At 40.2% G+C, this 27317-nt stretch overlaps 1 protein-coding gene across 2 annotated transcripts in view; it reads right to left on the bottom strand.

Moving 5' to 3' along the window:
• The window catches only part of SCAPER (S-phase cyclin A associated protein in the ER), a 173799-nt gene that overhangs the window by 103036 nt on the left and 43446 nt on the right, over positions 1–27317 (bottom strand). The window contains exons 9-17 of one of the 2 annotated variants that reach the window (XM_075273805.1): positions 17011–17223; positions 10893–11054; positions 9553–9628; positions 8809–8926; positions 8073–8184; positions 6224–6364; positions 5060–5215; positions 4428–4570; positions 1356–1437 (exon numbers count right to left, since the gene is read on the bottom strand). In XM_075273805.1, coding sequence (XP_075129906.1) covers positions 1356–1437; positions 4428–4570; positions 5060–5215; positions 6224–6364; positions 8073–8184; positions 8809–8926; positions 9553–9628; positions 10893–11054; positions 17011–17223 — 1203 coding nt within the window. The remainder of the gene's footprint in view (positions 1–1355; positions 1438–4427; positions 4571–5059; positions 5216–6223; positions 6365–8072; positions 8185–8808; positions 8927–9552; positions 9629–10892; positions 11055–17010; positions 17224–27317) is intronic. The other variant, XM_075273806.1, reaches the window with a different exon arrangement.

Here is a 27317-nt window from a genome sequence, read left to right as displayed (position 1 = left end):
CAGTGTGAATGTAGCCTAAGGGTGGTTTCACACAGAGTTTATGCTCTGCTCATTCAGACACGTAAACATGTGTCAAAGTGACCGCTTAAAACAGAATCCCATAGACTTCAATGTGTGCCGGTCTTACGCGCGCTACACATGGGTTTAAAAATGGGTTTAAAATGGGTTTAAAAGCCTGGATCATTTTTCCTTTATACGTTTGTATACACAAGACTAGTCAGTCAAACCTGCTGACAATCCAATGTGGATTAGTTGTTTGGGCAACGTTCATTTGGGAGATGCAGGTGAAAAAAAAATACTTCGGGCATGCTGAATTTCAATGAGTTCCTTGTACTTAAGGGATATAAGAGGTATTTAGCTCACGCATATTCCCCTCTCTCAGTTAAGAACAAGTGCACGCACTGCTGATGTGACAGTACTCATGTATGTGGAGGTTAGGAGGAATAGTTCTATCACACTACTGTACACATACATACCTCCATGAGGCATAACCATGTGTGGACCACATAACATTCACATTTTTCACTTATTTTTTTTTTATTAGGATTTTTAGATGAAAAAGTCCATACCCACCTTGATGGTTTATAATGGAAATCTTCTACACCTTAAATTCCTACATAGTATGTGAATTAAACATAAAACTAAAAACTTTGTAAAGCAAAATGTAGTCACTATCTTTAGCTAGTGGAATATATGATTTCTGTATGCTCCATCAGAGAATACAGAAGAAATAGAAAAGAGCTTCCCAACAGACAGACTGCCTCCACAGGACTCCATACTATCCCGATGCCTCTAATCACAACCAGAATGCTCTTGTGATGGTATAAAGAGGGTTTGTAGCTGGGAAAAGTGAGTAGTATTAAAGAGGTCATGCGGTAATCTGCAGTCTAACAATGCTAATTGACTCGAAAGCCAGGATGCGGTGAAGCAGTAACACAGGAGTCTGCTGGAGAGCGCTCTGCTCACAGACACACACAGATAACATCTAGAGAGGGAGAGACTGGCCTGAGGCACGGGAATCATTTGGGGCGGGGTGCTGACTGAAAGCTCCAAGTCTCTGAGGTGGTTTACTCCAATATACTAAATGACATGTCCTGTCCTCCCTTCACAAACTAGGTGGGCTAGATGCAGCTTATCTGTTCCCAATATCTTGCTTTCTAGGCTCTGAAATTAGGTAAGGGAATGCTTTGAATGGTTCCTTCTGGCACATAACATATACAAAAAAGAACCCCAGGCCTTAATTTCTAACTAAATAGAAAACATAGGTAGCCTAATTTAATTCCACCGAACCCTCCACATGAGCTTTAATTATTGTTTTCTAACAAATGTGACTGCAGGGTTCTTCGAATACCAACCTTGAGCTGGATCTTCTTTTGCAGCTCCTCCATAGCCTCTTGCTGTGCTGCGGTCAGTGCGGCTAGCCGTTCTTCCCTGTCCCTTTAATAAAGAGAAGACACTGATCAGTGACGAATGACTGAATAAAGGTGATAGAGGGAAGGATGTATCAGGGTGTTGTGAAGTTTAAAGATTTGATTTGCATTGTGTTTTATAAATTAGAAGCTTCCAATATACAGTATGTTATAATACTTTTAAGTGAGGTCATGTCAGGAATTAAGCTGATGGGCCAAACAGCTTTGAATATGAAGATAAAGTATGGATGTCATAGACCTTCAGTATGATAGAGAACACAACAGAATGTGTTGCACAATTTGTATTAAAGGGGCTTCTGTGCTTCAGGAAAGGCCTCCAACATCCAATCGTGGGGAAGCAACATGTAGTGCCCTGGACTGCTCCTGGACCCAGTGTATGGAACAGGATTCAGAGGGCTCCATATATTGTATATTGGCCCAGCTGTGTTATTACAACTCAGCTATTATTCACTTTAACAGTAGCTGAGCCACTACACGATAGTGTACCATACATTCTATAGCAACAGACCCAACAGCAGTCCAGACAGCTGATTGGTGGGGGAGGGGGGCAGGTGTCCGATTCCCCACTCATCAGAAATTGAGGGCCTATCCTGAGGAGAGGTCTTCAAAGAAGAACTGGAAACCCCATTCCCTGCTTCTTTACTTACATAGCTCCTACATACTAGTTTCTACAACAACATTGAAGGACTGTTTAAGTGTAAGAGCAGTGAAACTGAATTCTCTGCCATAGGCAAGTGTGATGGTTTTAAAAAACAAAAACAAAAAAAAAACAACCCAGAAATATTTTATATAAAAGTCATCAAAATCTATAACAATTCAAGAAATTCACATTTTAGGTGCTAGGTATCAAAATTTCACCTTTAGTAACCCTTTAAAGCTGTAAGGCCATAACATTGTAGTTTCTTTGTTCTATGAAGGTGAAGATTAACTATACTCCTGATACATTGGATTTCTGCCATATGAATGGCTTGGACACTTGACACGACAACAGAAGTGCTTCAAACACAAAGGCTGGCAGGTATGGTAAACTAGTTGGTGCCTTGATGGATAAGATTTATTGCTTAATATAATCTCGGGTATGACAAGACAAATTGTTACTTCCATTACACAAAGCAGCAATGTTGTGTATTCACTATGACTAGGGGTCAGATTCACATTGTGAATAAATAAGACTGCTCTATGTGCCTATTTAGTTACAGATGAGTAAGACATTAATCTACAGGGTTTAAATGGTCACTAACTTTTCAATAAAATTTACATAAAGAAATAGAATAGGTGATTATAGGAAACTGTCATATCTTTGATCAGAGAAAATGTCCCTTTTGCTTTTCATTTCATTAATAGAGGGAACAAATTCTAGAAAATAAAATGACATAGGTGAAGTTGATGTAAAGTTTGGTAGTGGTAACAAAGAAAAAAGGTAAAAGGGAATACAAAGTTAGCCCACAACTTAACTTAAATAGTCACTGACGTTTCAACAAATTTTGCATCAATGAATTTGTAGTAAATCTTATTGGAGAAAAATGCCACTTCCTGTTCTTATCTGACTGTTTTCCTTCTACCCCTCCCTCTGATAAAACTGAGCTTCATTCTGAAAATTCTACTATATCCATAAGAAAAGGCAGACTGCAGTTCACATGACTTACAGTAGATTACAAATATCTACAGAAGTCTATGGAGGGGGATGAAAGAGGGAGAGAAACAGTGAACAGCAAAAACACAAGCTTAGTGTAATACTAGAGATAAACAGGAACTTTCTATCACAAACAAACTGTTTTATTCACATTAGTGCAGATCAGAATTTCTGTCTGTGTCCTACATGGTCCTGGAGCTGTTCCTGAGTGAGATAGAGATTCTACTCTACATACTGTATGCAGTGAATGGTAGCTAGTCAGATATAAGAGAAAAGCGAACTACAGAACCTGCAGAAGAGAAAATTGCTAAAAACTGCAGAACGTGAGTGACACATATTTCCAGAAACAGTGTTATTCCCCATATGCACAGCGTACTACTGATTTATGCAAAGTTTGTTCAAAGGTTAGGTACTTTTTAAGGTGCGCATATATCTTCAATATTTGCCAGTCAAATGCTTGTTTGGCCGATAACTATTCCTCTTGCTTCTCCTATAAATAAACATGCTTGGTTTGGTTGAGCGTATATGTGTTTTCAACTAGAAGAGTGGCGTGGAGTAAGCTACAGCCAGATACCTTTGTTACAAGCTCATCCCCAGAGAGATCAAGCGGATGAGGCATTGAAATTGTACATGGTCAGCTCTTCTTTCCATGAACATAATCTGTTGGTAGAGAGTCAGGAGCCTTCCATACATTGGATAACTTTAATGTGTATGGGGGCCTTTAAGCCTAAATTTCCATTAGTTACCTTCCAACTTAAAAAACGAAAAACAAGCCTAAATAGTAACCATACAAAACCACTGCATATGACAAGTATATATAGCAGCCATCACAAAAACAGTTCTACCATTATTTCTCCAATTTATGAATTATCTACACACTGCCTGCAAAACAATTTATGAGTTTGCAAATCAGTGATCTAATTTTATATTTATGGCTACAGGACGTCACATTTTCCATAAGAAGATTGAGCCTCGTGCTGTCTAAACCTTACTCTAATGGCTTCTAAAGTCCTATTAGCAATCCGGATACCAAACTGCTCCCCAAGCTCAGCTCAATACTTCACTACACTGTCACTTTCATAGTGAAATTTAATTGTCAGCAGATGTACATTGGGAGGCAAATTTGTAAGCATTTAAAGAATAAGCATCAACTATCATTTTTAGAGGCCAATATGATAGTATGAGAATATTTGTTATATTGATGTAAAAGACACAAAAATAAATAAAATTAATTAATTAATTAATAAATAAGTATTTGATTCACAGAAAATAGGAAAAAATGTTAAAAGCAAATATTATAAGCAACTACATCATGATAAAGATGAAAGCAATGTTTAGGGTGACACCACATGGAGTTAACTTACCTAGCTCTTTCCCTAGCTGCATCCTCACGTGCTCGCTCTTTTTCCTGCCTTTGCATCTCTATTCGAGCTTCCTGCTCTTTCCTCTTCATCAACAGCTCCTCAACACGAGCCTGGCGTTCTGCTTCTAGCACTCGCTTGCGTTCCTGAAAATAAAGCAACAATTATATGCCAGCAGACAGTCACAGTTTACTGTGCATGGAGGCTAAATGGACCTACTTAAGGGTATGTTCACACAAAGATTTTTGGTCAGGAGTTTGAGGCGTATCCACCTCAAAATCTTGACCAAAAAGACGGCTCCCATTGAAATCAATGGGAGCCACTCAAGTCTTTTTTCTGGGAGACGTTTTGTTCTGGCTCCCGGAAAAAAAAAAAAGCGAGATGCTCATTCTTCAGGCCATTTCGCCTTGCGATTCGACCTGAAGACACACCCTCCTCCAGACTAGGCCCATTCTTTGGGCCTAATCCGGAGCGGAGTGTGCGGCTGAATGCCGATGCCGTGCAATGGCTTTCAGTCGCAGCTACCCAGTTTTTGGTCCGGAACCTGAGGCAGCCTCTGTCTCAGGTTCCGGACCAAAGAACTCCGTCTGAACTTACCCTTACTGTAACCTATATATCTGAAAAACAATTCTTACCTGAACAGCTTCATCACGAGCTTGCTTCTCTTCCTGTCGACGCTGCCGTTCTTCCTGCAGTTCATTGAGCCTTTGTTCATATTCCTTTAGCTTAGCTAAGACATCATGGCGCTTGTTTTGAGCTTCTAAGGTATTGATAAAAGCAATTTCATTTACCTGCAAATTGAAAAAAATTTAATATTACCTTACTACTTAAAGGGATTTTCCAGGACTGAAATCATGATGACCTTTTCTTAGCATAGATCATCAATATCTGACAGCTAAAGCTCCAGCAACTGGGAAAGCCATAGATTAGCTGACTGAAGCGGCTGCCACTCTCTGGTGAATAAAGCTTTTGCTTCATAGGCTAGTGAAGTTATGTTCATTCATCCCATGGCCTGTGTGCAACTCTGTCTCATTCAAGTGAATGAGACTTAGGTGCAACGTCAAGCACAGTTGCTAGACAATGTACAGCACTGTGCTTGTAGGGTTGTGAAAAGACTGCAGTACTTGCCTGAACTCTGTGGTCCTTTCAAACTGCCACAATCTAATATTGATAGGTCATCAATATCATAGTCTTGAAAACCTCTATGATTTCAAAAACCTATGGAATAATAAATAAGCATCTTGCCCATAAGGGGGTTGTGCAGTCAAGGTACAGAGACCGATGGGGAACCAGAAGCGTCAGGATGTATAAGTAAGTATTACTTATTTTATACCATTCTAGGTGTGTGTTTGCTAACAACTCCTTTAAAAAAGATGTTCAATGGTTTTAATAACTACATAAAACATTATGACCAGGCTATTAGCAATGTCCCTTTTCACTGCTTTAAACTGCAACTCTACTTGTGCAGACTGGATGATGTGTGTACAAACTATCCATAACTAAGAGATGTACAGTATATTTGAGGCCCAAGTTGGTGTTGTCAAAGAACAAGATTTTGATGAAAACATTTCTGATTTCTGTTAAAGTATTGTCATACAGACTTTGTTTGTTCCCACATAAATACACACAACCATCACATATTTCAGTTATGTTAGATCCTTAGAAGCTACACAAGGTCCCCTCGACAATAGTGCACCTCACAGAAATGAAATGAAAATGAAAATCAAAATCAAAATGAAAATAAGTGTTTTCTGTTACACTATAAAGACCTGCACTGCTACCACTACCAACAAGCGCACCTTTGCTTCCTCCTCTTGAGCCTTCTTTACAATGGCTTGTAACTGAACCTCTCGCTTAAATTCAGCATGAAGCAGCTTCTCATCCATCATTTTACGCCTTTGCTCAAGTAATTCCTCTTTCCACTTTCGCACATCCTTTTCCTATGACGCAAAAATTTCCATTAGAAAAATAAATGAAAACTGCAACACTCACAAAACTACATGAAGTATAGAAAGTAGGTAAAATCAAAGAGCGACAGACACACTTCTTTAAACAGGTTTTAACAACAAAATGCTCACACAGAGAAAGGAACACAACTGGATTTGTTGACATGGAGAGAAAGGAGTTGAGTGGCAGAACCATAAATATGTTCATAATTGTTACAGATAAGGGCTAGACGTAGTCTCCAGAGCTATACATCATTGCAGGGAACGGACACAACGCATTGTATAGAAAGGTCTTCTTCGTGCTCTGTACTCTTATGCACTTTTTCAGCTGACTGGTGGGTATGCCGGGTGTTAGCCTTGACCAATCTCATATTAATGACTTATCCTATGGGTACACTATCTGTGTTGTCTTCGACAAGTCCTCTTAGCATATTGTTTTGGAGAGAATGATCAAGGTGCTAAGTTATGATACTGTGCAAAAAGTGTTATAGCATAGCAGGCCAGTATGGTTTTAAGCGGTTTACAGAATTAGAAAAACATGGCCGTTTTCTTCCAAATAACCTGCCCACTTGTCTATGGTTTGTGTCCGTAATCAGCTCCACTGAAACAAATGGGCTAAACTACAATAATGTACACAACTTGCGGTCAGCTGTGGAGAGGTTTTTGTAAGAAAGCAAAAAAAATGTTTTTCTATTCATGCACAACTTCTTTAATTCAGACATCATGGCTGTAGCATAACTTATTTTGACCCCATGCAAATTTTCGGTAAGTGTCCTGAAAAAAATGGATGGGCACAGTTCTGTATGTTTGGAATTTTTTTAAAGTCTTTATCTTTGTATTCTTTGTACTAACGTGAAACATGTAACAAATTGATAATCATTCAGTACCAAGTACAATATCAACATGGATCCACTAAGGAGCTATATATATGAATTTCAGGACATGACTATATAAAACAGTTTAATAAAGCTACTTATAAAAATATTTTTACATTCTTTATTCTTTAGTCTCTGTATTTTGTCCTTGAGAAGGACTCATCAGGGAAAAGAGAATTTATAGTCTGATGTCGGGCCAACATTCATGATGAATAGTGTGGTGACTGGGAGTGTTACAGCATTTTGTTAAAAAAAAAAAATACACCATTTTAAAATACACATCCAATACTAAAGACACTGGTGAAAAACAAAACACACATGGATGCATTAAATTTTCAAACAATAGCCATAAACTCCAACAAGCATTTTACATCCGCATACATTTTCATTAAATGGATTATCCAGCTATCTTAGGATAGGTCCTCAGTATTAGATTTGTGAGGATTTGATACCCAGGACCTCTGCAGATTAGCTGCGCTGAGACAGCAAGGGTCCCAGTAATGTTTACATGATGGAAGCCATAACATTCAAGCTCTGTACGGAGTGTAGTGGTGGTGTTAGGTACTGCAATGCTGCCCACTGAAGTCTATGGGACAGCATTGAAGTACCTAAAGCCACCAGGAGTCGTGCATTCCCGGAGGAGTTGAACTGTGGGGATCTTGGGTGTCAGACCCTAACAGATCTAACATTGACCTATCTTTTAAGGATAGGTCATCAATACAAAGTTGATAACCTCTTTAACCCTTATTGTATAAATCCATAATAACACACTACTATTGCTTCCAATTATGAACTAAAATAAGTTTGCCTCAAAACCCCATTCTTACTCTTTCCAACAGTTTCTGAAGCTTAAGAGCTTTCTCTTCTCGCAACTTCTCTCTCAGCTGTTGTGCTTTCAGTTGTTTCTCTTCATGTTTCTTTTTTGACTCAGCAATTGTCCTGTAATAGAGATGACAACTGTGATCTATAACCTGGCCGCTAGTCAAGAAACTTCGGTAAAGGAAAATTTCTTCGACAATCAATAAATTCCTTTGTAAACTTTACAACCACTTACAGTACAATAAGTAACTTTTAATATATTTCACCCCTTACACTGCACTAAGCTTACATGTCTACTCTTTGTAACTGGAATATTTCAACAGCAGACAAAAATGTTAGAGATAAAGATATTGTGCTATCTGTCTGCTCCATTGTATTATTCTCGGAGTGTAAGCTTCAGATACAGCCAGACTCCATATTTCTCATGGAACATAATGAACTGTTGTCACAACCACTAGGAACAGGGAATAGGAAATTATTGCTAAAGGAGGGGTCCTAGTGCTCACACTTCCACCATTCACCCACTTATGGTTTATCAAATCAATTAGCCACTATAACCCTTCTCTAAGTGCGGATGCCCTGTTGATCAGTTAATATAGATGTAGACAAAATTGAACACACTATTTACTAAAATTCCCAATATTATTTTTCTTGTAAAGCCTATTTGATTTAGTTGTTCTCTACTTTTTGTCAAACGAATGCCAGAACAAATTCAGCTTCTCTGGTCTAACATAAAAGGCTGACCTTTTTCTGGAAGGTGAAGACAATTTTTCATGCATATGGATTCCATGACCTGGTGGTCTAGAGGGTTCCTCTTCTACTATGTCTCCCCAGGATGTGTTCTGTCTCCAAGATTCACGTGCTACAAAATGAAACATACATCAATTAAAACAAAACGCCATATCCAATTATATAATATCACATTGTTAAATAGTAATATTTGAATTTTCCAAATTAAAAGACGTACATTACAATGCCCATAGATTGGCCAAGACCATTTCATAACAATAAAGTTCTCTAAAGCACTTCCCATGCTTCCTGGTTCTGGACTTCACTTCATATATTGCAAAAGATCATTGTGAATTTTACTATATATAATGATTTTTAGAATTTATGGAGGGGCACAAAACGAAATACTTTCAAAATGCTGTGCCAGGTACAGTGAAGAGACCATACAAGGCTCTTTCACTCAGCCGGTGGGGTGTCAGGTCCTCCCTCCCCTCAACCAGATATTTGATTATTCATCCATTCATCCTAAGAAAATTTCTCGAAATACCTTATTAATACATGCAATATCACTAGCAAGCAATATAAGAAAAGTAGCTACAACATAAACCCTAATAAAAGGGTGACTGCTTTCAGTAGTAAGTCATTTTGAGTTCTTAGCCAGACAGACATATAGTCAGTATTTTGTTTGCCAGAAAATTAGATTTACAATTGACTCACTGATATTTTACAGATTTTTCACTTGAAGTTTTCATCACATACCTTCATAATCTGCTAAAACCTCATTCCAGTCCATGGACATGCCACTAAATGACATACTTCCACTGCCCACACTAGCCTGAAATAATAAGTAACAGAATGAAGAAATAAACCACATAAATAAAATCAGTATGAACACAATAAAATATAGAGCTTGCTGCTATGCAGGCAAAACCCAGACTGTCAAAATTTCTGACTTGCAAGGCTGTACCATTTTATGGATGATCACCACAGTAAATTAATATCTACTTGAACGTTTTAGGTGAACATAATGCCACTAAAGAGTCATCCATCGTGAACTAAAGCCTTGTTCATACTACAGCGTCATGGTTGCTGTTTATAACAGGACAGTTTAACAGCTAAGTTAAAATCCATCCAGCCCCACTGAGTTAAATACGGGACAGTCATTTTACAGTATTTTTGAGATCAAGAACCATGATGCAGATGATGCTGTTCAAATAAATACCAGGAATCTTTTCAGAAACCAATAACATCAATATGAATAGAACCTGACACTAATCTTAAAGGGGTTGCCCAGCACTACATATAGATGGTCTATCCTTAGGATAGGTTACTATTATAAGACTAGTAGAGGTTGGAAACCAAGAGCCCTCACCGCTTAACTAATATCTGCACAGTATATGTAAACCAACAATAGAACAATAATAACAAATATTCTTTATTCAATTTTATATAAAAGATAGAATTTTGGCACTCAGTCGCTGGCACATAAAAACTGGGCAAAGGCAGTTTCGCATGTATATCACAATTCTTCCTGAGGAGCCAGAAAAAGCGGGATACACGCAAAATAGCGTTGCCCAGGTTTTATGTGACATTGACTGAGTGCCAAAATTCTGTCTTTTAAATGTAAAAGAATAAAGAATATTTTTGTTATTGGGAGTGATGTTCATTTTGTTCTATTGTTGATCAGCACATGACTTGTTTGAAAAGTAGAGCACCTCCAAGGTGACTTTTTTTTCTCCTAAAATTGGGTCAGGATAAATACAAGCTTAGGTTCATCGCTGCAGCTCAACATTTCTCTGCACAGTGGACTAATACCTGCACAGACTATAGAGCTAGAAGCAGATGGCTCCATACTCTGTGTAGTGGATATGCTGCTTTACTGCAACTCACATCCCAATCAAACTACCACCAAGCCCATATTGATGAAATATCCTTAGGGTCCGTCATCAATACGTTTGACAGTCTACATATTATGTAGGGAAGTCACTTATAGAATACATTTTCACTGACAAAAACAAAAATGACAAAGATCCAATAGTATGTTCCCACACAAAATAAAAAGCTTCATGCCACCAAAGTGAACACAAAGCAGAACGTACCGAGAACTCGCTTTCATTGTCTATTTCAATGTCATTCTCTTCAGCCTCAATCTCTCTTGTAAGTTGCTCTTCCTCTGCTATAGCACTGGCTATGGCCTCTTCATTGGCTTTCTCCAGGCGGTCAGCAAGTTCCTCTTTTTTTGCGAGAACTTCTGCCATAGACTGTGAGCAAACATAATAGCATAAACAGTGAAACAAATCAGAACTGTTAAAAAAAAAAGAACAAAGAAACATGATGTTTATGCAAGTAAAAATACAATTGAGTCAGGAGACATCCGCAAGCATCATGGTAACCATTGAAAAAGCCTTAGAAGATCTGTCCAGTCATACTCTCCCATCTGACTTGACACTAGGTGTAAAGAGATCCAAGTGCATGCATGATAAGGTTGCCAAATGCTTGCAGGTCATAGGTTGTTCCGGCAACCTTACCACCCAAGGTGCTCTTGTATCTCTTCTACAGTGGCGTAACTACCACGGTAGCAGCTGCCACAGGGCCCGACACCTTAGGGGGCCCGGCCCCCTCACTAGTTAATATGCCAAAAAAAGAAATAAACAATAAATTTTACTTTTTGAGGCCCGAGGCCACCTAAGGTGTCGGGTTCTGGGTGGTGGAGAGCCTCAGCTTGCATCCTGACAGTGAGGGAGCGGAGACATCATGCAGGAAGAAGATAGCTATGCCGAGGGATGGAGTGAGCAGCGCTGAGTAACTGCAGACTGGTGAGTTTAACCTATGTGTGCAGGGCAGGCTGTCAGTATACAGTACTATGTTGGCAGCTGCCTGCTGCCTGGGGATGAAGGGGTTATTACAGTACATAATACTGTGCTACAGGGGCCACTATAGGGCATACTACTGTGTTCAGGGGCCACTGTAGGGTATAATACTGTATACAGCAGCCACTATAGAGTATAATACTGTGCTACAGGGGCCCCTATGGGGTATAATACTGTGTGCAGGGGCCACTATGGGGCATAATACTGTGTCCAGGAACCACTATAGGGTATAATATTGTGTACAGGGGCCACTATGGGGCATAATAGTGCCTGCAGGAATGCGGGGGAAAAGGGGTGGTTGGTTGGGGTCTTTGGAGGGGGGGCCTCATGTCAAAGGTTCGCCACAGGGCCCACCATTCCTAGTTACGCCACTGCTCTTCTATTACCATAATTATTCTGTAACATGGTTCACTTCTGGGATTAGCACAAGAAGTAACATTTCAGTCTTCATGCATTGTGCATACATGGAACGTCACAGATAATGGGGAAGGCAAAAGCAGTTATGGAGATACCTCTAAAATATTATGACCATAATTTTCCCTTCTACAAGGAGATCACAAAACACATTCTTCATAACACCACCAACACCAAATTAGAACTACACTAAACAATTTGGCTTTGGTGGTTGTTAATAAAAACTTCACATTACCCCATCATTTAATAACTCTTATATTTTATACACATAACACTATAGCCATTAGACATAGACACTCATATTTAGACTGCAAAGATAGCTTTTTATATGAGTCTCTGCAAAAAATCATACAACCTACACACAAAATTCTACAGCTCATGCAGGGGAACACTGATCAAAGGCCATACATGCTACATGAAAGTCATGCAGTTGCTATGCTATTATTTGTCTATTAGTATACACAAAAGAAGACAACATATTCACAGTGGCTTTATAAATCAGTATAAAGCCGCTATTTCTCAAGACAATTTTGGTACACGTTTTAAAAAGAAGCCAGAGAATTATTATAATTATTTATTTGGTAAAAGTGGTACTCGCATGCCAAAAAGGGACTAAAACATGTCAGCACTTTAGGTGGCCATCTGACCTCTGGGATCCTTCCTTACCAATTCTGAGAATGTATTCAGTGGATGGCTGCGAGCACCATTGTGCAAGTGAACGGCAGCACAACCTTATTCATCTGATTATGTTACAGCTCTTTCATTTTTCACACTGGTGAGGGTCCCCTACCATCATCATATGGTGTCACTTTATGAGATACCCCTTTAAAGAGGACCTTTCACCACCTCCAACAACTCCAGCTCCTTCCATCATTGTGCTACTCCACTGATTCTGGCACAGTTGGAATATTTTCTGTAACCCTTAGGGTGCATTCACACGGTGTAACGTGCCGCGTGATGTGGCACGTGTACGCCGCGGGACCCTTTGCGTGCCGTACACGCTCCCATTGATTTCAATGGGAGCGGGGATCGTATGCGCCGTGCTAGTTTGCGGCCGTGCATTTATTCACGGCCGCAAACTAGCGCGGCGCATACGATCCCCGCTCCCATTGAAATCAATGGGAGCGTGTACGGCACGCAAAGGGTCCCGCGGCGTACTCGTGCCACATTACGCGGCACGTTACACCGTGTGAATGCACCCTTACCATTCCTGAGCCATCAATGCTGTTTTGGCATCAGATATGATATTTAGGCTCTGTAATACAACTAAACCTGTTGCTCAGGGATGGTGGGGGCTACAGCAAAATGACCAACTGTGGTGGAATCAGTTGAGCGGAGCCTATTAAACAGATGATAAGAACTTGAATTGGTGGAAGTGGTGAAAGGTCCTCTTTAAAGCGTAACTAAACTTTTGGAAAACTTTTGATTTTCTGGCAGTATTTGGGTCATTAAAAAATTTTGTAATATACTTTTTTAACAAACTTTCAATCCATTCTGTGAAAATCTGCGGTTTTTCACTCTTTCCCTTGCTTCTGTATTGAGAGCTGTTCCTGTCTCTCTTAAAGTTAGGGGGTGTTCACACTACCGTTGGTGACCGACAGCTAGTGTCCGCTGCTAATGTCCGTTCAAAATCTTGTGCGGACATTAGCAGCAGGCACTAGCTGTGTCCGTGACATTTTGCATTGATTTAAATGGACATTGGGTGCGTTCTTTTACAGTCCGTGCCTGTCCTTAACTGTCTGTTCCCAAAGATGTCCGACTTTTCAAGCGGACAGCAAAAACCTACATGTCGGGTTTTGCTGTCCGCTTGAAAAGTCGGACATCTTTGGGAACGGAAACTTAAGGACAGGCACAAACTGTAAAATAACGCACCCGATCTCCATTTAAATGAATGCAAAATGTCACGTACACAGCTAGTGCCCGCTGCTAATGTCCGCACAAGATTTTGAACGGACATTAGCAGCGGACACTAGCTGTCGGACACCGACGTTAGTGTGAATGCTCCTTTACTATGTATGGAGCACAGGGCTGTGTAACATGTAGAGAAAGTGAAGATGGAGGAGGGTCACTTCAGACAGTTATATCTCGAACATTATAAAACATACAAACTTGCTTTGTGTGTCATATAAAGAGATTCTCTTTTTTTCATATGACACTAAGGATGCAGTGCTATCCAAACTATTACCAGATATATCACTGGTTGAAAACTTAGTCGAGATTGGCATTTTTATATAAGAGTTTGAAGTGACTCTCCCCATTTTCTCTACATGTTACACAGCCCCGTACTCCTGTACACAGTAACATTCAGTGGGAGGCGGAAACAGATACAAAGGAAATAGTGAAAAAGTGCAGGATTTCACAGAAATGATTTGTTAAAAAAATTGGATCCTGTTACAAACTTTATTAATGACACAAATACTGTCACAAATCAAAAGTAGTCTGAAGGTTCCGTATATATATATATATATATATATATATATATATATATATATATATATATATATATATGGGTATCTGTATGCCAGAAACGACATTGGCTGAAGATGTGACACAGTATAACGCTCCAACTATGTGGAATGAACAATGGTCGCTGTTAATACATAGCTCAGCAATGCTGCTGTAAGAAACTAGCTAAGAAATAGTAGATTCATCTTTTTATGATTTTTAATAAATTGTTCAGAAAACCACAATACATGCATTTGCAAGGTAAAAATGAAGAAAAGCAAAGTTACACACAATGACACGATGTTCCATAGACAAAGAAGGCTATATAGCTTTGTCTTTAACCATTCTTTGTAAATATCTGTAACTACAATGAGGGAAGAATTTACCTGCTCTGAACAAGTACACCACCAGAAGAAACATTTTAACAGATAAGAAAAAGATAACGTTAGGTTACATAAACTAGTCAGAAATCATCAGGAGAGGAACCTATTTGTCTTATACACTGTCTGACACAAGTCTAAATATCTTTCATTCGTTTACTGCAAAGTCAGCCATTGTCCAGTCATACCAAACTCTGAAACGCTTGAAACATCAGGCACACATATAGGAGTGGAAGGCTAGCCAACCGGGAACCCTGCTGATAAGCTCTTCAAAGAGACAGCACTTGAAGAGGACTGAGCTGTGAGCAGGCCATGTGACTGATGAGCATCACAACACATGGGCTATGAAGCAGAAGTAGTACTCAGGAAGTGCCACTAGTACTTCTGCAGGGGTCCTGAGTATCAGACCCCCAATGACCTTCCACAGATAAGCTATCATGATTTCAGGTCATCAAAGCTCAGTAGCTCAGGCTAGGTTCACACCTGAACCTGCACTCCGCCTCGGGATTCTGTTCCCCATTCCACTTTAAAAACACAGAGAGAAAAGTCCTGCAAGCAGCACTTTTTTCTCAGCATTTTTTGCCCTTTTCTAAGGGGTCCGCGGATAACTACTTTTGCAAGCAGATTAGGCTTCCGTTTGGGAAGTCCCCAAGCAGACTGCACCAAATGGAAACCTGAATGCAGGTGTTAATCTAGACTCATTGGTTAGCTCTGCAGCCTTGCAGTGCTGGAGTCCTAGGTTCGAATCCGACCAAAGACAATATCTGCAAGGATTTGTATGTTCTCCCTATGTTTGCGTGGGATTCCCCCACACACTCCAAAGACATACTGATAGGCAATGTACATTTTGAGCCCTATGTGGGGCAGTGATGGATCTGTAAAATGCTGTGGAATATGATGGCGCTATATAAGTAAAAACAAATAAATAATTAAGTAAGCCTGGAAAATTCCTTTAACATGTTTCAAAACCTTCACATGAAAACTAAATGGACATGCCAATTAGGCCTGAAGATAGTGTGAGAAGGTCACAGGTGGAGTGCTGGAATCATAGTATACCTCCCCCAGATTTCTGACATATGTCTGGTCCAGTGCAAGTCTCGAGTAGGCGTCAGCCCAGGTATGTTTCATAGGCTTGTTACTGGGCCATAAAAGACTGCAGAGCCTGCACTTCAGGGCAGATCCTGGGAGCGAGAGGAAATGCCTGGGTCTGTCCTGACACTGAGGGTGTATTCACACTACGGATACGCTGACTGATTCTGAACGTTAAAACACGTTCAGAATCAGCGCGTATAAAGCAGATCCCATTCATTTCAATGGGAGCCGGCATACGAGCGCTCCACATTGAAATGAATGGGCTGCTTTTTTCTCTATAGGGCCCCTTCACACGGCGTAAGTGCTCGGTTCATTCCGAGCCGTACACGCGAGCGCTTATAAACACTCCCATTTACTCATGTTTTAACGTTCAGAATCAGTCAGCGTATCCGTAGTGTGAATGCACCCTTAGTCTGCTGAGACGGTTGATTCATATGGCCAGTAGTAGGCCACATGTACAGTTAGTACTTATAATTTAGTTAGCGTTCAGATGAGTAAGATTTTGATTCACACCTTTTTACCTGAAGTTAAGTCATTTTTATGCCTGACGTGAAAGTTTTTGTTTTTTTTTCCTGAGGTTTTTTTTTTTTTTTTTTTTTTTTTTTTAAATAAACCTGTTTGCTACTGTTTTTGTGTCCCTGTCTTTGACTGGTTGGGTCTGCACCATTGCTGCTACCAAGCTACCTTCCCCACAATAGCCATACACATTAGATTGTTCACTTCTGTCAGGGATCTATCCTTCTCTGGTGAAAAAGATCAGACATGGAAGCAGAAAAAATAGCTTCTCTCATTTCACTGTGCAAAAAGCATAAAAATACCGCAATGTATGCAGTAATGTAGAGAATATCAGATGAGCATTCAGCATTTTCATTCCAATGTGCTTACTTAAATCTGAATGACTGGGTTTTTCTAGATTCATTCCATACAGTCACAAAAGATGATAAACAAAAAAAAAGTCTAGTCTCCTAAAATAAATGAATAAATGATTAAATAAATAAATGGTGAAATGTCCTTACCAATTTTCCAGCACTCACGTTTGAAAGGTCCAGATCACTACTGCTCCTCCTTTCCCCAGCAGGGTCCATGGTGCAGGTGACCTCAGACTTTCTCATCTTCGACAAAGGGTCCAGAAACACAACGGGGATGTCTAAACAGGGCAGGGATTGGGCTGTTTGTGGTGGAAAAGGTCCTGTGCTCTTCAACTCCTCCAAAGCCTTGTGGACAGTAAACTATGAAGAAAAAAAAGAATGTAAAAAGTGAACATGGTTACTAAATTACCATGTTATTAAATAACGGTGTTCAAAATACAAATTCACATATTGCGGTATATTACGCTAGCCTTGTTTTCTCATGGCAGTCTTTTAAAATTAATATAAGAAATACTGTTACCTATCTTTATCTGGAAAATAATGTGAAGTTGTTACAGTCCTCTTATATTGTATTATATTTATGTCCAGACATAAGTATCACTTATAGTTCACCAATATCATATAGGTGGAGGCCCAAAACCATCTCCCTTACTGATCACCTGCTGCAGCTGTCGGATGTGCACAGTGTACAGAGCTAGAAGCAGATGGCGCTATATAATGAGTAGTGGCACTGGCGCACAAAGCTCTGGAGTCTGGGAATCAGGACCAATTTTGGATAGAGTTAGAAAATGTTACCGGCTTCAGCTTCAAAATAAAATGATTTGTTAATTTTAATATATTATACAATCATTAATATTATATAATTAATTAGATGCAAAGTTTATTGCATATTTACTTTCTGAAGAATTTAATCACTGGCTTTTTAATGAATTCAAGGAGCTTTTTTGCTTCTGACTGTGGCTGTCAGCCATTTACAGTCCTATGAAAAAGTTTGGGCACCCCTATTAATCTTAATCATTTTTAGTTCTAAATATTTTGGTATTTGCAACAGCCATTTCAGTTTGATATATCTAATAACTGATGGACACAGTAATATTTCAGGATTGAAATGAGGTTTATTGTACTAACAGAAAATGTGCAATATGCATTAAACCAAAATTTGACCGGTGCAAAAGTATGGGCACCTCAACAGAAAAGTGACATTAATATTTAGTAGATCCTCCTTTTGCAAAGATAACAGCCTCTAGTCGCTTCCTGTAGCTTTTAATCAGTTCCTGGATCCTGGATAAAGGTATTTTGGACAAACAATTCAAGTTCAGTTAAGTTAGATGGTCGCCGAGCATGGACAGCCCGCTTCAAATCATCCCACAGATGTTCAATGATATTCAGGTCTGGGGACTGGGATGGCCATTCCAGAACATTGTAATTGTTCCTCTGCATGAATGCCTGAGGATTTGGAGCGGTGTTTTGGATCATTGTCTTGCTGAAATATCCATCCCCGGCGTAACTTCAACTTCGTCACTGATTCTTGAACATTATTCTCAAGAATCTGCTGATACTGAGTGGAATCCATGCGACTCTCAACTTTAACAAGATTCCCGATGCCGGCATTGGCCACACAGCCCCAAAGCATGATGGAACCTCCACCAAATTTTACAGTGGGTAGCATGTGTTTTTCTTGGAATGCTGTTTCTTTTTGGACGCCATGCATAACGCCTTTTTTTATAACCAAACAACTCAATTTTTGTTTCCAAAATGAAGCTGCCTTGTCCAAATGTGCTTTTTCATACCTCAGGCAACTCTATTTGTGGCGTACGTGCAGAAACAGCTTCTTTCTCATCACTCTCCCATACAGCTTCTATTTGTGCAAAGTGCGCTGTATAGTTGACCGATGCACAGTGACACCATCTGCAGCAAGATGATGCTGCAGCTCTTTGGAGGTGATCTGTGGATTGTCCTTGACTGTTCTCACCATTCTTCTTCTCTGCCTTTCTGATATTTTTCTTGGCCTGCCACTTCTGGGCTTAACAAGAACTGTCCCTGTGGTCTTCCATTTCCTTACTATGTTCCTCACAGTGGAAACTGACAGGTTAAATCTCTGAGACAACGTTTTGTATCCTTCCCCTGAACAACTATGTTGAACAATCTTTGTTTTCAGATCATTTGAGAGCGGGCTGTCCATGTTCGGCGACCATCAAACTTAACTGAACTTGAATTGTTTTGTAGAAAGAAATGGTCCAAAATACCTTCATTCAGGATCCAGGAACTGATTAAAAGCTACAGGAAGCGAATAGAGGCTGTTATCTCTGCAAAAGGAGGATGTACTAAATATTAATGTCACTTTTCTGTTGAGGTGCCCATATTTTTGCACCGGTCAAATTTTGGTTTAATGCATATTGCGCATTTTCTGTTAGTACAATAAACCTCATTTCAATCCTGAAATATTACTGTGTCCATCAGTTATTAGATATATCAAACTGAAATGGCTGTTGCAAACACCAAAATATTTAGAACTAAAAATGATTAAGATTAATAGGGGTGCCCAAACTTTTTCATAGGACTGTATGAAGGGGTTGAAATTGGGCTTTGGAAAAATAGAATTTGGCCTACCAACTCCATAGTCTGTAAAGGAACAGCTGAATAATTGATCATTACAACCAATCACCAATTTGGTGATTGATTTCCATTTTCTGCCTGCCTCTGACCACCATCAGCTGCATCTTCTTGCCGGCTAAGGGTATAGACCTCTATTCGCTTGTTAGGTCCTCTGTTCTCTTTTAGACATTTATGGTATCCTGTATCTAGAGTATATACCATATTCATCTGCCATCTCAACCTGCTTTATCAACGGACACAACATATAGGCAGAAATAGCCAGTGGTAGTCTTGAACAGCGCGTAATGGTATCCTAGGCCATATGACAATTGCAGTTCCCCAAAAAACGTCATAAAAGAGAAGCTCAACCAAACCTGGCACCTTTAGCACCAATTAAAATGCATCTTTCACTTTCCTGGAGCAGTTTAGGAATGAAGCTGAGTTCTGATTGGTTGCTGCTGCAAGTTGAAACAAGGTCCCTTCTTCTAAATCTTGATAAAATGAATCACAATGTAAATGCTACTGCTATTTTACAAATATGAATACAAGGATAGCATTTCCTCTACTAACATATCATATGGCTCTTAAAGCACAACTAAACTAGACATTGAGAGTAATGGTGGCAGTGGCCATTTACAACATTTGTGTGAATGCAGGCTTTTTTTGATTATCTATTTTGATTCCGCACCTTCCAAAGTCCATAAATTTGTTATTCTTCTATTCACAGAGCCATAAAGGGCTTAATGCTTGTGGGACAAATTGTACTTTGCAATGGCATCACTTAATATTCTGTATGATGTAATGGGAAGCTAAAAAAAAAATTCAGAACGGGTGGGGGAATTGGAGAAAGCTGAATCTGTGCAACTTTATTAGGGGCTTTGTTTTACGGCGTTCACTATGCAGCCAAAATGACAATCCAAAACTTTGCAAAAAAGGAGTGTTTTTTGGGGCCCGATGTTATATCAGTCTTAATATTTTTGGGGAGTGTCTAATGTTTTGATTGCTTTTTATTCTAATTTTTCTGGGGGTGAAGTGGCAAAATACTGGGCTTGCCGCTTTTCATTTTTTACCCACTATGGCATTCACCAAATGGGAAAAAAGATTTTTATATGCGTGTTGACCAGACATTTTTTTTTTTTTTTTTTCTAATTGTTATTTATTTTTTTCACTATTTCAGGGGCTTGAACCTGCAGTAATCTGATTGCAATTCCCTACATAGGCTGCAATACAACTGTGGGAGTATGAGATTTTCACTACATTACTATTGAGACTGATCATAGACCAGCCTCAATAGTAATATTCCTATGGCAGGCCTGGAAGCCTTCAGAAGGCTCCCAGATGCCAAAGGAATAAGTCAGCTCTTACGATCTCGCTGTGCAGGAACCTGTATGCAACTTCAAAGATAACAGGGGAAGTGGGATATCAATACTAAATATCCACGATCAAAGTGGACTCTGAACGTGGGCATTAGTACTGAGTCTCCACTGCAACAGAGCGGCCCCCATCTTTAAAGGCCATCTTTCTCCATAATAGTACGACAGATGTTGGGAAAAGGTTAAAAGCAGAGGTCAACCTTTGCAACGTCTTTCTATTTTGGTTAGTAAAGATGATCAGAAGAAGAGAATATCCTATTAGGCTTATGGATAATCTTTTAAGAAACAAAAAATGATCATATAACAGAAGAAAAGATTCAGTTTCTACAGTTTTCTGTGGGAGTAAGAGGCATCAGGAGCCTCTCATTCCCTCTTTGACAAGTCTCTTAAATCATTTTTTTGGGAGATCACTGATGATGACTAAGGAGTCGAATAACTATTATTTAACACTCCTGTGTATCTGTAATTGTATATATACAAATTAAATTGTAATAGGCACTTTGCATCATGGAATATTAAGGAATAGTACCACATCAATTAAAAAAATAACAAAATGAGGTTGCTCCCGCTGATCTGATAACCCTTTGCTTCAGTGGCGTAACTACCACCATAGCAGCAGAGGCAGCTGCCACAGGGCCCGGGACATTAGGGGCACGGTGACAGCTGCTACCGCTGCTATCATTATTCTCAGAGGTCTTTTCGGACCCCCGAGTATAATGATCAGGGCCCCCTGTTGGTGGCACTTTCCACCAACAGGGTGCCCCGAAGCTGCAGCAACGCTGAGACACAGGAGCTGCAGGTCTGGCTCCTCTCAGCGCTTCAGGACGCTCCCCCTCCCCCCACCCTCCCTTTCTCTGCCTGTCCTCTGCCCACCAATGAGAGGGCTGCGGAGAGCCCAGGAGGCGGGGCTTATCCCTGCCGAGCTCCTGCCGTCCTGCACAGAAGAGAGGAAGAAGAAGCTGCTCCAGGAAACTGAAACTGAAGATACACAGGTACATTCTGGGGTTACTATACTTATTAATATCAGGCATTTGGGGTGATTACTTTTGTTTCAGTAACTCCATGTGCCTCATATTAATAGCAGTTAACCCTATCATGTCCCTCACATTAACCCCTGTGTGCCTCACCATAAGAGTTACTGATATGTGAGATATATGGAGGTAATAATAATGAAGATACTTTATTATTACCTCCATGTCTCTCACATATCAGTAAGTCTTATGTGAGATACCCAGGGGTTAATGTGAGGGACATGATGGGGTTAACTGCTATTAATATGAGGCACATGGAGTTACTAAATTGTAATGCACATGACCAGATTTTTTATCCACAATTGTCCTGGTATAGCGGTCAGCGGGTGACGTGACAGTATTTAGTCCTGTAGGGGCCACTATGGGACATAATACTGTGTGCAGTGGCCACTATTGGGTATAATACTGTATACAAGGGCCACTATGGGACATAATACTGTGTGCAGGGGCCACTATGGGGCATAATACTGTGTGCAGGGGCCACTATTGGTCATAATAGAGCGCGCAGGAATGCATAGGAGGGACTCGGTCGAGATCTTCGGTGTCGGGGGGGGCCCCATGTCAAAAGTTCGCCACGGGGCCCCGCCATTCCTAGTTACGCCACTGCTTTGCTTAATATGTCAGTGCCAATAAAATGAATGGAGCATTTTTTTTGATCAGTGAGTGTCCTTGCAATTGAACCTCCAGCAATCTACAAACTCTGCCCTATTGTGTAGAGACCGGATAAGATGAAGAAATGGGAAAACCCCTCAAAATACTCTGTACAGCTTTTTTATTCTGGTTGGTGAATACAACTTTACCGAAGTGATCTTCTTTCATGTACAGTATCAATATCACATGCCATTCTGCATGGACTTCCCCTTTACTACTAAAAACTCTCAAACCGTTTCCTTACTAGTCAATGCAATTCTCCAGTGATTATCTATCAACCTACATTTCACTTATATATTGTAGGTGGAGTATTAAATCAGAAAACCACAAAGATTTTGGATTTCCTTTTTTGTACTTCTGAAAACAATGAACAGTGCACACAGCTCCCTAGAACACAGTTCTAATGCCAAATCCTATTTCTTCATTGAAGGTTTAACCTGCTTACAGCAAATATCTTCAGCGGTTTGGGAAGTTTTCCGGAGCAAACCTTGGAATGACATGAAGGCTTTTCAATCCTATTACTCATTGAGACTCTGCCAAAGATTGTGCCCTGTAATCCCTAGGATGTTCTTTGCTTCTGTGCCTCTGCCGGTGAGGACTTCCTTGAAAAACATGTTTTATACAATGATATCATTCAACTGAAATCTTTTATTTACTATGACACTGGGTCACAGACTCTTGCCGATACAGGTCTCATTTCTGACCTATAGGAGAATTAACACACACAAGAATCCCTTATTTTAATTTCCAAGTTTATAAGGCTTTATTAAAAGAGTATCAAAGGAATATTCCATCACTTTATGATTGGTGGGGGTCCAACCTCTGGGACCCACACAGATCCTGAGACCGCAGGGGCTTCAGCACTGGTGCTGGAGCAATGTCATGCCCACATCTATGCTTTACTAGTACAGCATTGATCCCTGCCACCTGACTGTGCAGGCACAAACTCATCCGCTTAGATCAGTCATACTCTCTGATCAGAAGCTGATGGCATATCTTATCATCACTTTATACAATAGGAATACCCCACTTACAGCTGAAAAGTGGATGACAAACTTACAACACGTTTCCACAGGCCTGAAACGGCCCAGATTTTTTGTCTTACACTTCACATTGCAAAGAATAAAATACGGGCTAAAAATCTGCAGCATACAGTTGACATTCGGCAGATTTAAAAGCAGTCTGTCTGCAGTAAATTCTTTAGAAACTTAATATCTTTACCCTGTATTGGTGTCTGCAATCTGAGAAATCATAAGTAAATGCAAACTGAGTCTGAAGACATATGAAGGAACACAATAAAATGGCAAAAATGTACCCAATTTATATTATTATCCTTCAATGTTGATCCATAGGAAGACAAAAATTTATGGGGCAAAAGCCAATTGCCCTTATGCAAAAGACCCATGTACACCAACTTCTGTACTTAAAGGGAGTCAACAGTAAATTGCATACAAACCTAATCCTAGTACCTTGTAGAGGTGATTCCAAATATACCTCTGTTATTCAGAACATTGATTTTCATGTCAATCATTCAATTATTCATAGTTGGTGGTGAGGGGAAAAGTGCTTTAGCTGGAAATCTAGAGCAGAGACCAAAGCCCAGGTAAACTAAGGCATACAAAGAACATCTACTCAAATTTTACATATGAATAACACAGGGGCCCCAAAGCTGAACCACATAAGTATATTTGGAAGCCATAGAATCACCTATACAAGGTATAAAAGCCACCCTGTAATGGATCTGATATAGTGACAAGCCAAAGAGCCTTCAATAGGCTCCAGATTCCATGTCAACCAAACAACGCCCTCCTCTAACAGTGCAGGGTGCACCAATTGGTAAGAGAACTGGCCAGATAGCTAGCATACAACAAATTAGGTTGCAAAGACCACAGCAACTTAAGGGTTAACAGCTAGGGAGAGTACTATCAATGTCTGTAGGTGTTGCCAAGTGTTATTGACTTTACAATATGGTGCAATCTCTTCGTCCCTGTCTACCATATATCGAAGTATGCCATGACACTACAAATAAACTAACAACTGGGTGATGCTTTTGTCAAAGAGGCAAGTGCCTATGTAAGGATAAGTCCTTCTTACACATAGAACAGTATCACCCAGTTGTCAAGTGATTTCTACAATTCCAGGATGGATAACAGATAGCACCACACAAAGTCTTTAACCCTTTCCCGCCGATGGCATTTTTTGATTTTCGTTTTTCGTTTTTGACTCCCCTCCTTCTAAACCCCATAACCTTTTTATTTCTCCGCTCCCAGAGCCATATGAGGTCTTAATTTTTGCAGTACAAATTTTTCTTCATGATGCCACCATTAATTATTCTATATAATGTATTGGGAAGCAGGAAAAAAAATCTGAATGGGGTGGATTTGAAGAAAAAATGCATTTCTGCAACATTCTTACGGGCTTTGGTTTTACGGTGTTCACTGTGCAACCAAAATGGCATGACCCCTGTATTCTGTGTTTCGGTACGGTTCCAGGGTTACCAAATTTATATGGTTTTATTTACATTTTGACCCCTTAAAAAAAATCCAAAACTGTGTTAAAAAATTTTTTTTCTAAAAGTCGCCATATTCCAACAGCCGTAACTTTTTTATATGTTAGTGTATGGGGATGCATAGGGCGTCGTTTTTTGCGGGGCCGGGTGTACATTTTAGTTCTACCATTTTCGGGAAATGTTATTGCTTTGATCATTTTTTATTCAAATTTTTATCAGAATCAAAACAGTGAAAAAACGGCGGTTTGGCACTTTTGACTATTTTTCCTGCTACCGCTTTTACCGAACAGGAAAAATATTTTTATAGATTTGTAGAGCGGGCGATTTAGGACGCGGGGATACCTAACATGTATATGTTTCACAGTTTTTAACTACTTTATATCTGTTCTAGGGAAAGGGGGGTGATTTGAATTTTTAATACTTTTTTTTTTTTTTTTTGCATTTATTAGACCCCCTAGGGGTGTTGAACCCCAGGGGGTCTGATCACTAATGCAATGCATTACAATGCTAATGCATTGCAATGCATTGCAAAAAATCATCCTTTCTTTGGCAGGCTGCATAGACCAGCCTGCAAAAGAGAGAATTTGCAGACAAGCCTGGGAGCCTTGTAAAGGCTCCCGGCTGTCATGCCAACGTGACGTCGGCCCTGGAGCCTGCTCCAGGAGCCGGCGATCACTGGCAAAATGGCGGCGCCCATGCGCCGCCAGGAAAATGGCACCTCCAGCGCCTTTGACTCCGGCGCCGGAGGCTTAAAGCAGTAGACACCCGACGGCTATGACGGCCGCCCGGCTCCCGGACGGTCGCCATAGTTACAGACCCGACATGCGCCGTACTATTACGGCGCATGTCGGGAAGGGGTTAAAGAGAGATGCCTCAGAATTGTTCACTTATGGGGAATACAATTATTTATCCCAACAGTTCTTCTTTATGTGGAATGTATCAATTCCTTTACTAATATTGTGCAAAAATAAGTTTATTAGTCAAACAATGTGTTACTAATAGAGATGAGCGAACAGTGAAATGTGCGAGATTCGATATTCGTTTTGAGCAGCCCCTCAATATTCGACTACTCGAATCGAATATCGAACCCTATTATAGTCTATGGGGGGAAAATGCTCGTTTCAGGGGTAGGCAACGTTCGATCAAATTACACTTAACAAGTCCACGAGTGAGGGTCAGGCTGGATCCTCCGAGAAGTCTTCTCCGTGCAGCGTCCCTGCGGCATCTTCCGGCTCTGAATTCACTCTGCCAGGCATCGGGCCTGGGCAGAGCCGACTGCGCATGCCCGCACTACAAGCGGGCATGCGCAGTCGGCTCTGCCCAGGCCCGATGCCTGGCAGAGTGAATTCAGAGCCGGAAGACACCGCGGGGAAGCTGCACGGAGAAGACTTCTAAAGGTAGGAGAAGAACCAGCGTTGATTGGACGACTGTATAGCATTCGGCCAATCAATGCTGGTTCTGCATCAAACTTTTCCATTTGAATAGCGAGTGGTACTCGATCGAGTACGGGTATTTCGAATACCGTAGTATTCGATGGAATACCTACTCGATCGAATGCTACTCGCTCATCTCTAGTTACTAACCTTTATTTTGCAAAAAATGTTCTACCATAGATAAGTTCTATTTAAGTTGACAATGGAGGTTTCATTGGCTATTCCATCATATTTTATACAAATATTTCTGCCATCAAAACGACAACAAATCCAGATCCAGACAACAGATCCAGGACTATGTGCGGTGGATTCCATTATAAACAGATACAATGACTTAGATGGTGGCCTAATAAATCACATTTATTCTAAGAGCGCATTTATTCTATGTTAAATATTTTTTTAAACTACATTTATAGAAATCATGGGATCCCTTTGTTGTTATCAGTGGACGTCCAAAGGTGGGATCCTCAGTGATATTGATGTTAGCAAAAAAAAAACACTTGAAAATAGTTCTGAAATGTTGCAGTTTTTAACCTGGCCTCTGAGCCTCACAATAGGCTGGCACTTACTGTTCTGTAGAAACCACTTTATAGCAGTCGTTTCACTATCAAGGCAAGTCAGAGAGTATACCTATAACATCCTTACATACAAGTCAATGAATGTTTCAAGACTACAGCATCCTACTGTCCATGTGACTGCTGTAAAGCCTACTTCACATCTGCGTTCGGGCCATTCCGTTCCGCTATCCGCATGAAATACACGGACAGAAAAGTCCTGCAAGCAGCAGTTTTCTCTCCGCATTTTTCGTGTGGAAATCGATTATAGTCTATGGGGTCCGTGCATTTCCTTAGGTAACCGCTTT

Source organism: Leptodactylus fuscus, chromosome 5, assembly GCF_031893055.1.
Source record: "Leptodactylus fuscus isolate aLepFus1 chromosome 5, aLepFus1.hap2, whole genome shotgun sequence".
Classification (NCBI taxonomy): Eukaryota; Metazoa; Chordata; class Amphibia; order Anura; family Leptodactylidae; genus Leptodactylus; species Leptodactylus fuscus.
Note: the sequence above shows the minus strand (reverse complement) of the source record. Positions and strands in the feature narration are given on the sequence as shown.